The sequence below is a fragment of the Urocampus carinirostris genome, chromosome 1 (genome assembly GCF_059441175.1).
Source record: "Urocampus carinirostris isolate Australia breed hairy pipefish chromosome 1, RoL_Ucar_1.0, whole genome shotgun sequence".
NCBI classification, from domain to species: domain Eukaryota; kingdom Metazoa; phylum Chordata; class Actinopteri; order Syngnathiformes; family Syngnathidae; genus Urocampus; species Urocampus carinirostris.
In genome coordinates this window covers 39,903,726-39,919,237 of record NC_142349.1, presented here as the reverse complement: position 1 = coordinate 39,919,237, position 15,512 = coordinate 39,903,726, and the positions used below count along the sequence as shown (strand labels likewise).

The window sequence follows — 15,512 nt, the reverse complement described above, 5'->3', positions numbered from 1 at the left end:
CATTCCACAGCACTGGAGCCCAAATGGAGAACGCTCTCGCACCTGCGGATCTCTTCTTGGCTTTTGGGATGACTATTAGACCAGCATTTTCAGAGCGAAGGCTCTGGACCGGAACATAGAGGATAATTAAATCTGAAAGCATGGTTTTGTATACTACCAACAGAACCTTATAACATGGTCGAATAAACATTCTCTCGGGGGCTAGGAAATCAATAGCTTAAAACGTGTTCCTTACCTGGAGTGCTGGGGGTCTTTTTAGAGGCTCACAATTAAATCATGATTCTCAGATGTAAGATTTGATTATAAAAAAAATTAAAAAGGTTTTTTTTTTTTTCTTTCCCTAAGATTTAATCTCAAGTCTGTGTTTATTAACTGTGAAATTTGTGAAAATAAGAAAACAGCAAAAAATAAATTCATTTCCACTACTTGGGGAAACTTATGCAGACGGGAAAGTGACAACATTTGCTTACAAACACATATTTAAAGGATTGATTTAATGATTAAAAGACTTTCTTTTCCTCCCATCGTGTTGCATGCAGCCTGCGACATGAACGTGCACAAGCAGTGCGTGGTCAACGTGCCAAGTCTTTGCGGGACGGACCACACGGAACGGCGAGGTCGGCTCTTCCTCAAGATTGAGGTCAGCGGCGACAGGCTACACGTCACAGGTCAGTCATAATTGTACCAATTATTTAGTTATTGCAAAATGTAAACCTAGTTCTGGTGTTGTGGCTGAAGAGTTTGCAGGAAAACCTTGTAACTATATAAACTAGGCAGAAAGGTAAAATAATCACGAATTCCAAACTTTTCATAAAGAGCCTCAAGTGTGTCCATGCCATTAGCACACAAGTCGGGAAACCGGGTCTAATGTCTGGAACGACCAGTGCATGGGACTGAATTGCAACGTCAGTCCCAAGAAAACAATCTGGGGAAGTTACTGTTGTCTCGTCATATCCCATAAAAGGGATACTTTGCCCGGCTGCTCGCTCCCTGGATATGGAGTTCATTGAGTAAATGAATGGGTTGGTCTGACAAATGTGTATTGTAAAACTACAGGTGGTGTTTTGTGAACCAGTATCAAGACAACAAATTTGGCCAGCGATATTGATATCAGCTGTTTATTTGAAACCGCTTCGACACCCTAGTAGCCATTGATCATATGGACTTGCAACTCTGCAGAATGGACAAACTTCAGGTGGTACAAAATTGGTCTGACACAGCCCCTGATTGTCCCTCAGCAGAAGCTGACATTTAGCATTGCTCTATTTTGTGTTTCTCTTTGTGTGTGTGTGTGTGTGTGTGTGTGTGTGTGTGTGTGTGTGTGTGTGTGTGTGTGTGTGTGTGCGTGCGTGCGTGTGTGTCTGTCTGTGAGGTTGATGTGTGGAAGTCGCTACCCTGCTGTGAATGGTATATGGTGTGAAAAATTTCAGAGTCGTTACCGCTAATCTCAATGCTCATTCATATATATAAAGTGGAGGATTTTAGAATAGCTTGTCTGTGTGTGTTCATGTGTTTGTCACTCCAGGACACTAAATCTGCATTTTGCCTGTTCATGCGCTGCGATTCCTGGATATCACAGGCTAAATAGCTATGAGTAGTTGCAGTTTCTAAACATAAGGCAATCAGCAGTGCATTCTTTACTTTTTTTTAAAAGGTATTCCAAACAAGTTTTTTTTTTTTTTTTCAATTCAGCCCAGAACGTGTAGTGTTCCTCTCTACTATTATCCAAACATGTTGCAAAATATTCCACGTGACAGGGGGTGTCTGGGTTGTTTGCTTTGAGTTGTGATGCCATTGAAGGAACATAAAAACTTCAAAATGCCAAATCCCATTAACTCAACATGTGAGGAAGCTCTGAAACAGACAGCGATATTAGTGAACAGCAATTGTATACAGCTCATTTCTGCTTGGAAGGAAGCGATTTTGGCTTTTTTCTAGAAACTTAGCAATGTTTCACAGTTTAAACATGTTTTTTCTGATGAAATGATTATGTTTCAAGCTTTCTTTCGATATGTCCTATAAAGCTACCAAACTGCATTTTTTGTAGGATTTAAAATATGAGTCAAAATGGCAAAAATTGGCTGGCACCAATTTGAGAAATACGTCTGGCATGTAAAGAGTTAAAATTAGTTATAAATAGAGGATTGAGGCAGTGGAAGTGTATGTTCTGTTTTTTCTTCTGTTGGGTTTGTGATCAGGGCTGCAGGGTTTGAGCAGTGCAGCCAATGCGCCTTGATTTTTTATTTATTATTTATGTTTTGCCTTCCTTCTGGCTCTCTCAGACAAATAGCGGGCTACTGTGCAGTTCCGCACTCTGTTCAGCGTGAACCTGATTAAATCTTTCCAGTCAACCAAACCGACAAATCTGTCAGGCTCCCGCCACCGAAGCATGTTCTTCTTCATCATGTACGTAGGACGGTATAAATGATATGCAGTGGGGTTTGGGATTTTTGATTCTAGTTCTGTTTTTATTTCCATTAGTTGACTTATCCTTTTAATTCTTTAATTTAATTTTTAATTATTTTTTTTCCTAGTCGATTTGCTTTTAATTACTTTTTTTTTTTTTGTATCTTAGTTCCTTTTTAAAAATGTATTGGCTCGGTAGCTTTATATGAATACCTAATCTCAAGCAGTCCAATTAAACCTAAGGGCAAATAAGGTACACTCTTGGTAGTGATGCAAGTCGACGTAAACTTTTGTTCCCTCCTAGTTTTTCTGACAAGGCTGCCATACGACTGTCATCAAACCTTTAAATCTGGTTTTTTTTTGGTACAAAAAAAATAAATAAATACAAAAAACGTACACTGATGGAAAAAAGAGACACTTACAGTGCGATCATCCGTTTTATTTAGTTTTTATGACTGCACTATGCCATTTAAGTTAATGTCCCCTACCCCCATTTAATTTCCATTTTATTTTGATAACAAACGAATTTCCTTTTCTGTTGTTTGTCTATGGTGAAAACCCAGATAGACACTAGTCAGAGTTGGAAAACTACAGCCCGCGGTCTGCATGCGGCCCAGCAGACTTCTGAATCCGGCCCCTCAAACAAAATCTAATGATAATATGTATAAAATGGTAAACATAAAAAACACTACTTATAAAATGTGTTTCCCCCAGTGCCACTTACATTCAAATAGCTGGCTAGATTTTTATTTACTTGCTATTTTGTAAAACTTTTTTTTATTTATCAAGATATTTCACGGGAAAAAAATCAACGCCTTTTGAGTTTTTAAATGCATTTTGCTTAATGTAATGCTTAAATTATAAAAGAAGACAAATGCGCTGCTATTCTAAAAGAATACCATCCATCCATTGTCTTCCGCTTATCCGCGGTCAGGTTGCGGGGGCAGCAGCCTTAACAGGGAAGCCCAGACGTCCCTATCCCCAGCTACTTCCTCCAGCTCATCCGACGAGATCCCGAGGCGTTCCCAGTACAACCTAGTGACATAGTCTCTCCAGCACGTCAAGGGTCCCCCCCGGGGCTTCCTGGGTCGCCCCCGGGGCCTCCTGCCGGTAGTACGTGCCCGGAACACAATCCCGAGGGAGGCGTCCAGGAGGCATCCTCATCAGATGCCCGAGCCACCTCAACTGGCTCATCTCAATGTGGAGGAGCAGTGGCTGTACATAGAGACCCTCCCGGATGACTGAGCTTCCTACCTTATCTCTAAGAGAGAGCCCAGCCACCCTCCAGAGGAAACTCATTTCAGCCACTTGTATGCGGGATTGTGTTCTTTTGGTCATAACCCATAGTTCATGATCCAAAATATTTAAAATGTCTAAATTGTTTGTTGTTTTTTTTCATCTTTTCCATGAATGGAATGTTTACGATGAACACGCTTAAAAATAAAGATATGTCTTTTTGAAGCACCTACGATATGAGAAATTGGATGATCGTAAATAATGTTTTTTCCTTATGAATTGCAGAGGTTTAGGATTTGGTACTGTATCTCTACTTAGCAAATGAAAATAAATGAAGTGATTTCAAGGAGGTGTTGCATTCTTGAATTATGGTGAGGGTAATTGAAATATGCTCATCTTCAATCAGTGAGATACAATGCCATTCGGGAGAAGCAATCAGAAGTAATTAATGAAGTGCTTTCAGGAATGCCAGGGGGTGGCAGCCCATTTTCCTCTTATTGCAGCCCTGGTTGAGTTTCACAGTGATGATGCGCACTGAGTGGTTGGAAATAGGGTTACGTATTTCAAGAAGAGGAGACCCTTAAACAGAGTGCAGGGGGATGCTGGTCCTTGTTTAATGTGTTGCCAGAACATGTGTTTTTGTTTGTTTTTCAATTTTGACTTCCTGTTGATTTTCTTGTTTTTATTCGTACGTCCAAGTAGCCAAACGGCACCACTCTGCTCTTTACTTAATGTATTTTCACACACATAAGCCGCACCGTGTTAAAAGGAGCACTCTTCGGAGCTGGTACTATTTTTTTATTCATTGACTCATACGGTGTACCGGTTTATTGGGCGCGAGTGCCCTGCGACCGTCTTACAATCACACAAACAAGCATACAAGTGTGCATTGTAAGAAAAAAAGCAATGGGAGCAAAACTGAATTTGGTTGGGTTTATTTAAGTATTGATTACAAAATAAGCACAAGAATGAAATTTGTCGTTTTTCAGCTTCCCTCCAACTTGCGAACCTTTAAGTCGTTTTTCTTCGGCTGCTCTAATTCTATGTTCTTCCACGTGGAGCAGAAATCAACGCACCACAGCAGATGAAAACACAGAAAGCATTACATTCGGGGAAAGTGATCTTTTGGGTATAATTACTATTCAGAGGGACAACTCTCTTCAGCCTCCGGTAGCACAACGCTAACAATGCATTGCGTGTGTCGTCACCCGTCCTCTTCCACGCTAGGGGATATGATGGCAATTAAACAAAAGATGACTAAATGTCACAGGAGACGCATAGAAGTCACATTTAGTTGGAAATATGAAGTATCTGACAAAAACATGGGATTTCACCACAAAATTGCAAATCTTGACTCGGCCAAGGCTCCAACGTGTGACCTCAGAAGCGAGCACCCAGTCCTAAAGCCACCGAGCTGGTTTCCATCTGCCGCTCCATACCAGAGACATAGGGCGCGCCCTACACTTTGAATCAAATCTGCCACTTTTATGTGCGCCTTATGGGCGTGAAAATACAGTATGTTTATTAGCATCTCCTGCTTTGATTATAAGTCCAGTTTGGATAACTCTTTTATATCCATTCCTCAATTGCTTTAGATAAAGGCCAAGCAATGTGACAAGAACTTCCGCGAGGCGGTACTTTAGTCGTTTGCTTGCAATAACTACTTCTTCTATCAATTGGCCCAGAGAGAGTGCGCTGAATTAGAATTATATGTCGTGCTTTAGATATAGCTCCCTGACATGAGACGGGCAGTTACTCTATCGCCGCTCTTGGGGGCTTTAGTGAGACAAGTGACTCTTGGCAGCTCAGATGACGTCAGCCTGATCAATGATGTTGTCCATTATCGTCTGTATGATGAGACTGTTGACCAAGAAGGCATTTTGGCATCGCTCACACCTACCAATGTTGCTCCGATGAGCATAATCTAGTCACAGGCCAAGGTTAAGATGGACATGTGTATTCTGTGTCGTCCTGGGAGGCCAGTTCGAAAGCGCTCTGCCCGACCCATTGCACTAACACAGATGGCATTGCATTCCAATTCCACCACGAAACCAACAAGCTCCTTTAAACTTGTCTCGAATGCTGTTTCCGTTCTTCTATACAGCTTTTGTTCATAAAGAAGCTATATTGTTAACATCATTGAAACAGTAAGGCACAAGTGAGGTTCATTATGAATTGAATATCAAATGTTAATAATATTCTTTTCACTTTTTGTTAGTGACACATTTACATAAATTTCATCTAATTATCACATTCATCTGTTGATCGTAAGTTGAATTTGTTGGTAAATTGCTTTAGTGTTATATTTTGTATGTTTAAGGCTTGTATAAGTAACCTGTATTGTTTTGTACTAAAAAAATAAACATTTCATAAAATAACATGCTCTATAAAGATAAAAAAAGTTAAGTAATCCAACATAGTCACAGTAAAATAAAATGCTAAAATATGAGGAAAATTGACAGCTGGGAGTACATTTAATGTGGAGAACTATTCAAATCAGGTAATGCATATGGCAGCACGATGGTTGAATGTTAGCATGTCTGCACCACAGTTCAGAGGTCTTGGGTTCAATTCCAGCGACTGCAAAGTTTACATGTTCTCCTTGTGCCTGCGTAGGTTTCCTTCAGGCACTCTGGGTTCCTCCCACATGACCAGAAAAAAGTTTATGGAAGATTAATTGGCAGGTCCAAATTGTCCTAGGTGTGAATGAGCAAGTGTATCGTCTGTCTCTGTGACACAATTTGATTCCAATAATTGATTTAAAGGCTGAATAACCTATCCATCCATCCATTATCTGCACCGCTTATCCTCAGAAAGGTCGCTGGTTGCCAGCCAAATACAGGGCACACAGAGACAGGCAACTCACTCGCTCATTCATACCTAGGGACAACTTGGACCAGCCAATTAACCTGACATGTTTTTGGAATGTGGGAGTAGGAGGAAATCCAGGCAACCACGGGATAATATGCAAACTCCTCACAGAAAGGCTGGTAGCTGTATTTGATCCCATGACCTCAGAACTGTGAGGCATACGCACTAACCACTCATCTGCCGTGCCACCGTGAATCACCAAATAAAGTACAAAATAGTTTTTCCGGTTGACACAAGAAAAATATGAATTAGAATAAAATTGTTTGACAACTTTTTTCCCCCTCCGTGTTGTGCTTTTATGTTCATTAAATTGAATCGTCCTTTAACAACTCAGGTTAGATGTTAATCTGCTAGGCGGCATAGTTATTCTCCAACTGAAGCGATTTGTTATACTAATGAGGACAAATAAACTGTTGAGCATAGTATTGGAATAAATCCTTAAAGGGCGTTCCATGGCCAAGTGTCTTGTACCTTAAATGTTCATAAGAAGCAAGGCACACAATCACATTGTGATCAAGGACCATCTCGACTGTCTGTTGTTGCTTAGATACAACAAGAGTTTCTTGCCGCTTGTATCCTCCTCTCTGCCCGCTCCATGTGTGCTACGTGGTGAACGTAGAACCACAAGAGCTTTTTTTAATTTGTGCACTTTCGAGAACTTGATTAGGCGTGAGGAGAGCATGCACGCATTCCTAAATGTCCTTACAATAAAAAAAAAAAAGTAAAAGAAACTATTTGTGTATATGTTGATGCAAAAATATAACATGAATATTTTTCTACATCTGGAATTTGGTTTGAATTACACAATTTTGCTACTGATTAACAAACAATAGTTATGAAGTGTTAGTTGAAGCATTACCGAAAATTACACAAGCAACACTTGAAGTCCCTGAGGTGGTCAAAAAGCTCCTCAGTGGCAAGGCCCCAGGGGGTCGATGAGTTCAGGTGTATCAACATTTCGTTCTGTGTGCATGGTTACAAAGAATGACAATAAAAGTAAATTAAATTACATTAAATTCATGAGTCAGTATGTATAAGTTAAACTGTAACGAGCCGATGCAGCCGCAGCCAAACAGGGCGCAGCCATTTTAGTCATTAGGTGACCAAACCCCCCAATTCCAACCCTTAATGCCGAGCGCCAAGCAGGGAGGCAATGAGTACCAATGTTGTAAGTCTTAGGTATGACTCGGCCGAGGCTTGAACCAGTCTCGGAGCGGGCCCCCTACCATCTAGGCTACCGAGCTGGTGGGATCAAAGTTGGCCTTATTGCCCTGCCATAGGTATGGACCTTACTTTGAATTAGTGCTGCAACTAACGATTGTTTTAATAAGCAACTATTGAAACGATTAGTCGAATATTCAGATAATTATCACACAATAATTGTTACGATAAAAAGTACTTATTTTATTGAACATACTGCGGATTTGTACGCAAAATGAATAAAAACACCCTACTAAAACCAAATAGGCACAGTGATCGGTCAGTGGAGACATGAATCCATAAATATACCTCTGTCCATTTTTTAGGAAAAGGCCAAAAATTATTTTATTTAGAAGTTCAGAAATTTTTGTACTCGATATTGAAGATGTGATTTTTGTATGGTACTGTTTGAGACAGACACATATTCGACTCTAAGCAGAGTTTAAATTCATGTAGAGGCCTCACTCTGTTGAAAAAACGTGCCTTTCTATCATCCACTTTTGTCAACAATATCAACAAATCGGTGCAGCCCTACATTTCATGGTAAATATATAAAATAAATAAGGAAATGCCATTATCTGGATGAAAAAAGCTGACAAAAAGTAACCAGAAAAACTGAATTTAATAAAATATCATAAAATATGATAGTCATGGGAGTCTTTTGTCAGTTGCCTCTGATGTGTTTTCTCGTTGTAAGAATAATCAATAATATAAAGGCAAACTTCATTTAAGCTTTTGTGCCACCCAGAAAAATCACCCAGAAAATCGCTCATTAACAATCAATGAGTGCTATTCCAATAAGATCACTTCACACCCGAGTCGAATAATTGCGTCACATGAAAAATGAAAGCAGCCAAATGTGATCCCCGGTTGGAGTTCCTGTTTGTAGTGCAGCCGCGAGCTGCCAGCATGATATCACAAAAAGGCTTTGCAATGCAAATGTGTTGTTGCATAACAATACCACGTGTGAGTTAAGAATGTCCGATAATCTTGTGGGTGGTGAATGGGAGGGTGAGCTGCAAGGCTAAAATCTGAGTTGGACCTATCCCCTTCTGTGTGCTGCCAGAGATCCAAGCAAGCGAGAAAGCAAGCCAGGGCGCATCATGCTGCACGCATTGCTGCGTGCACGCATTTCGCTGTCTTCCACTGAGTGCGCTTGTGGTCGTTTCAAGGACTTTGAGAACTTTTTTAGCCCAAAAATATCATAAACTCTCGTTTATAAGGCATCCATTTTATGAACCCTTTATCTTCACTAGGGTCAAGGTGGTGTCAAGGCCCATCCCAGCTGTCTTTAGGCACTGGTTGCATATGAATCTATATTAATTGATCACATACCCAGGTATTGCTCTTAACATGTGAGAAATTGTGTGTATACTAGCTGCACAACTATGTTACATTCAATGCAAAACTCTCGCTTGTAGGAACGTTAAACTAAAGCAAAGTATATCGCAAGATTGTTTTTCTGTCTCCTTATATTCCTTATGACAGAATCACTCAATTAACTGGTATTCTTGTCGAGCTCATGTCATTATGAAATTTCAGTACAGTAGCCAGCATTATTTTGATACAATTCAGTATTCAAGTGCAATATTGGCATTGATACTTCAGAAGCTATCATTTTGCATGTATACTATTTTTTTATTATTTAGACATTTTTATGCCAATGTAATCTTCTTTTCTTAACTCCTCAATTTAATTGTTAGGATCTGCTCCACCACCTTCCAACCAGGGCGCCAACCAAGTTTGAAACTGGGCATATGTGTGTTCAATCACCACGCACCTCACCCCAGATATCCTGACTCTTTATTATGATATGTTGGACAGCACACGTGGTTTGGTCCTCTGGGTGGACCCAAAAGATGGGAAGAAGGAACTGGGGCAGGGGTTCTCAAAATAAGGATGGTATTTATTTAACAAAATCTGGAAAAGAGTAAAAAAACGAACAAGTGGGCACAAAACTAACAAGTAACTATTAACAAAAGAAAAAACACCTTGCTTGGAAGTCAAAATGCAATGAACAAAGTAAAAAACAGGTGGGCAACTAACCAAAATGTAAAGATTGACCTTCCAACATGGTGGCGCATGGATACATGCTTGCGGCTCGTTCTCCAGCTAATCTTCTATCTATTGCCGTTCTCTTGTCTTTTTTGCTTTCACTTTTGGACACATGTGTGGCCAAAAATACTTACAGTAGGGACGAACTTATTCGGTTGGGTGGGCGTCTAAATTTCGACTTTTCGGGCACTTTTTATACCGCCTATGATATACCGAGCGAACTTCAAAGAGACCCGGCATCCTTGTGGATGGCTATTCCGCTTAATAAACGACGTCAACGCCGCCGTAAGGACAGAAAACAGAAGCGTGGTTGCCGTGCAGGTAGATGTGTGAAGCGTGCGAAGTCTAAGCAGCAAGATGGACGCGAGGAAGGACGCGAGGATGTAACTAATTCCACCATTCATCCCTCGCCGGTGTTGTGCCCGGGCACAACACCGGACAACCCACACGAAAAGCCACAAGAGCGGCAGCTTTTGAAGATTTCGACAAAGACTACAAAGAGTTCAGCTAAGTCAAATGATTCAGCAAAGCTGAAATTTGGTCTGTTAAATATTAGATCGCTTGCTCCAAAAGCTTTACTTGTTGATAACATTATTCGTGATTATAAACTTAACTGTATGGGTCTGTGTGAAACTTGGTTACGCCCGGATGAGTACTTAGCGCTAAATTATGCTTCTCCCCCAGACTACGAGAGTAGCCATATAGCACGCACGTTGAAAAGGGGTGGTGGTGTTGCGCTAATTTCTGAAAAATCGCTCAAATTTAATCCGCGTACCTCTAATAATTACAAGGCGTTTGAGGCTCTTGTGATGCGGTCCTCTCTATTGTCAATTTATGTAATAACTATCTATCGTGCACCTGGGCCATACACAACTTTCTTAGACGAATTTGCTGAACTTTTGTCTGAACTAGTAACCTATGCAGACAAAATTATAATTATGGGAGACTTTAACATTCATATGAACTCCCCACTCAATTCACTTACTATTGCGTTTAGGTCTCTAATTGATGCATTTGGCTTTAATCAACTGGTTGATTTGCCAACCCATAAAAATGGGAACACGCTAGACTTGATTCTGACTCGAGGAGTTTTAACCTCAAACATTATGGTGTTACCGTGTACTACCGTTATCTCGGATCATTATTTAGTTACATTTGAGGTGCTAGCTAAGAGTAGTGTTAAAAAAGCTGAAGTATTTAGCGGACGCAACATAAGCACTGGCACAGTTTCTGAGCTCTTTGAACTCCTTCCTGGAGCAGTTGCGTCCTTTCCTACATACATTGGCTCGATTGACTCACTCATGAATGAGTTCAATACCACCCTGACTAGTGTGCTGGATTCAATAGCGCCCATAAAACTAAAATCACGTCCTAAAAGACGCACGCCTTGGTTTACTGATGAAACTAGAACCCTTAAACAAGAATGCAGGAAATTGGAAAGAAAATGGCGCGCTACCAAGCTTGAGGTTTTCCATCAAACCTGGTGTGACAGCTTGTTAAAGTATAAAGCGGCCCTTGCCTCTGCAAAATCGGCCTACCTTTCGAAGGTGATTGCGTCTCAAAAGAACAACCCCAAAGCCCTTTTTGACACTGTAGCATCGCTCACAAGGCAACAGACTATCGCAGATAGTTCGACACACTCTGCTCAGGACTTAATGGTCTTCTTTACTAAGAAGATTCAATGCATACAGGAAGAAATTGCTAAAGAAATGATTAATACCACACATATTAAAGGACTGAAATTTACAGATGCACGACAGGGTGCCTGCCTTGGGAAAATGGCCGGTTTTAGTGAACTGTCACTTGATGATCTCAAACAGGTGGTAAATGCGGCCAAACCGACAACTTGCCAGTTCGACCCGCTCCCAGGTTCACTTATTAAAAGTCTTTTTGGCGTCCTTGGACCTTCAGTTCTAAATATTATAAACATATCACTCTCCTCAGGTGTAGTTCCAGCAGCTTTTAAGTCCGCCGTTATTAAACCCACACTGAAACGACCCAACCTTGATCCAGAAATATTAAGTAATTACAGACCTGTGTCAAACCTACCTTTCCTCTCTAAAGTACTCGAAAAAGTAGTGGCACAGCAGCTGAATGCTTTCATATCCAAGAATAACCTTTTTGAATCCATGCAATCAGGATTCAGGGCTAACCACTCTACTGAGACAGTTCTGATCAAGGTAACAAATGATCTCCTAATGTCAATGGATTCTGGCGCTTCATCACTTTTGCTGCTGCTGGATCTTAGTGCTGCTTTTGACACAGTGCACCACAATATACTACTAGAACGGTTGGGAAAATGGATTGGTCTCTCAGGAACCGTCCTCTCGTGGTTCAGATCCTACCTCTCAGATAGGACGCACTGTGTTAAATATGGTGAAATGACATCTGAACCCTTTAATGTTACCTGCGGTGTTCCGCAGGGTTCAGTGCTTGGCCCCCTTCTTTTCAACATTTACATGCTTCCATTAGGTGACATTATTCGCAAGTACAATATCAGCTTCCACTGCTACGCAGACGACACTCAACTCTATCTTCCGTTGGAGGAATCTTCCACACTAAACTGTGGAAATTTGGAGGCCTGCCTCACTGAGATAAAAGAGTGGATGTCACTCAATTTCTTGCGTCTTAACTCTGAAAAGACCGAAATGTTAGTCATTGGTCCATCTAAATGCCGTGACTTATTCTCAAAAACTGCTGTGAACATTGACAAATGACTTAGTTAAAAATTTAGGTGTCATATTTGACCCTGATCTAACCTTTGAGATGCATGTAAAGAAAATTACTAGAACCGCTTTCTTCCATCTTCGTAACATTGCCAAAATCCGTTCAATACTGTCTCAGTCTGATGCGGAAATCATAATTCATGCATTTGTTACCTCCCGTCTCGATTACTGTAATGCACTACTCTCCGGTCTCCCGAAGTCCAGAATCAAGTCTCTTCAGCTAGTACAAAATGCCGCAGCGAGGCTTTTAACTAGGACAAAAAAGTACGATCACATAACACCGATTTTGGCTAACTTGCACTGGCTCCCAGTTAGCCAAAGATGTGACTTCAAAGTTCTCTTAGTATTGTACAAAATCATACATGGACTTGCTCCCTCTTATCTTTCAGATCTGATCTGCCCCTATGTCCCGGTCCGAAGCCTACGATCTGAGAGTGCCGGTCTTCTGGTGATCCCGAGAGCAAAGAAGTGTTCTGCTGGTTCGAGAGCGTTCTCCATTCGGGCACCGGTGCTGTGGAATGCTCTTCCCCCTGAGATCCGATCTGCAACCTCAGTGGAAATGTTTAAATCTAAACTTAAAACTCACTTCTACTCCATTGCTTATGAATAATAACCTACTCTTCTTGTCGACTGAAAAATAGTCTGTGTAACATAGTATACTAATCTGTGAAGCCCTTAGAGCAGACCTGGGCAAATTACGGCCCGCGGGCCACATCCGGCCCTTTGTACGTCCCTGTCCGGCCCGCGTAGGACCAATTATACACCATAAAAAAAAAAATAAACTTTTATTTTGAAATTTTATTTTGACTACATATACACGTCATAGACGTAGCGCCTTCACGCGCGTATACACTTGAGTGAGTGAAGGTGATACTGTTCGCCAGGGTACCCTTCAAGATGTCGGCACACCCCAAGAAAAGAAAAGTTGATAACGAATGCCGTGTTTTCAACAAGACATGGACTGCCAAATATTTCTTTACAGAAATTAAAGGTAAAGCAGTGTGCTTAGTCTGTGGTACACAGGTTGCTGTGTTTAAAGAATATAATTTGAGTCGCCACTACACGACCAAGCATGAAGATGAATACAGAAACCTGTCTGGTGAAGAGCGTGCAAGAAAGTCTGATGCATTGCTAGCAAAACTACAAACCCAACAAGGTTTTTTCACTAAACTTCACACTTCCAGAGATGCAGCCGTCAGGACAAGTTATGTAATTTCTCATAAAATCGCCAGAAAAAGTAAGGCATTTTCCGACGGAGAGTTCATTAAGGAGTGTTTATTGGACTCTGCTGAGCTGATATGCCCAGAAAAAAAGGGCGCGTTTGAGAACGTTTCACTCTCCCGACGCACTGTAACGAGGCGGATTGAGGACATCGCGGGAAATTTAGAGCTTCAGTTGAAGAAAAGAGCGGCCGACTTTGACTTTTTTTCTCTGGCTTTGGATGAGAGCTGCGATATACGTGACACCGCCCAGCTGCTCATCTTCTTACGTGGGATAACCGCAGACTTTCAAATCACGGAGGAGTTGGCAGCCATGCAGTCAATAAAAGGGACAACCACAGGTAATGACTTGTTCAGAGAGGTAAATGCATGTATGGACATGTTAGGACTGAAATGGGACAAGCTTGCAGGTGTGACAACAGATGGTTGTCCAAATCTTGTCGGGAAAAATATTGGACTTTTAAAGAGAATGCAGGATAAAGTGACAGAAATGAACCCTGATCAGAAATTGACATTTTTGCATTGTATCATACATCAGGAAGTGTTGTGTAAGACAGTGTTAAAAATGAAACATGTTGTTGATTCTGTCACTAAAATAGTTAACTTCATCAGAGCGAGAGCTTTAAATCACAGACAGTTTGTTGCTTTGTTGGAGGAAAATGAGGCTGAACATGGTGACATAAGCTATTACTGCACTGTTAGGTGGCTCAGCCTTGGCAAAATTCTGAAAAGTGTCTGGGACCTGAGAGACCAGATTCAGGAGTTCTGTGTTCAGAAAGGTCATGACGTCTCAGAACTTTCAGATGAAGACTGGTTGGCAGACCTCGGATTCACTGTGGATGTGACTGCACTAATGAACGAACTTAATGTCAAACTGCAGAGCAAGGGCCTTTTTGTGCATGAGATGTACAGTGCAGTGAAGGCTTTTATGAGAAAACTGCAGCTTCTCTCAAGCCAAGTGAAGGACAACATTCTGACCTTCTTGCCAACACTTAAGGAAGCCAAAAGATCAGGCGATCACCTCCAAAAGTACTCAACCATGTTAGAAACATTGCATGCAGAGTTTTCAAGGCGATTTCAAGATTTCAAAACTCTTGAGAGTGAAATGCACATGGTCTCTTCTCCCTTCAAATGCAGTGTGGATGATGCGCCAAGTGAAGTTCAGATGGAACTCATAGATCTGCAGTCTGACACACTTCTGGCAGATCACTTCAAGTCAGTCTCACTGCTGGATTTTTACTCCTCCCTCAAAGAGGAGAACTTTCCACACCTGAGGAAGCATGCTCAGAGAATCCTAGTCCTCTTTGGATCTACCTATCGTTGTGAACAGACATTCTCAGTTATGAAGTTTAATAAATCCACACATAGATCCTCCATGACTGATGACCACCTCTCAGCTGTCCTTCGCATAGCCACTTCAGACATTCCGCCGGATTTCAATGCTCTTGTTCAAGCCCAGAACAGACTGGATTATTCTCACTGAAGAGGTGACATGAGGTGAAGAACATTAAAAGTTATTGTTTGTGGAAATTAACAAGTTAAAAATAAATTGCACTGGTTCAATGATTGTTTTTCTTATTTAACCAATACACGACAATTTCACATAGCCTAATATAAATATTTACAGAGTGCTATATTCTTCTGATTATCAGCATCAGCTATTCAAAATATTTAATTTGAGCATTTTACAATGAAAGAAAGTGTGTGGCCCTCTGACACAATTCAGGTTTCTCATGCGGCCCCTGATAAAAATTAATTGCCCACCCCTGCCTTAGAGACTTATTGTGATTAAGGGCTA

General features: G+C 41.0%; 1 protein-coding gene across 3 annotated transcripts in view; it reads left to right on the top strand.

The window, feature by feature from the left end:
• prkcab (protein kinase C, alpha, b) overlaps window positions 1–15,512 on the top strand; it is a 150,893-nt gene that overhangs the window by 95,716 nt on the left and 39,665 nt on the right. For all 3 annotated transcript variants that reach the window (XM_088338837.1, XM_088338828.1, XM_088338845.1), the window contains one exon: window positions 540–668. In XM_088338837.1, coding sequence (XP_088194963.1) covers window positions 540–668 — 129 coding nt within the window. The remainder of the gene's footprint in view (window positions 1–539; window positions 669–15,512) is intronic.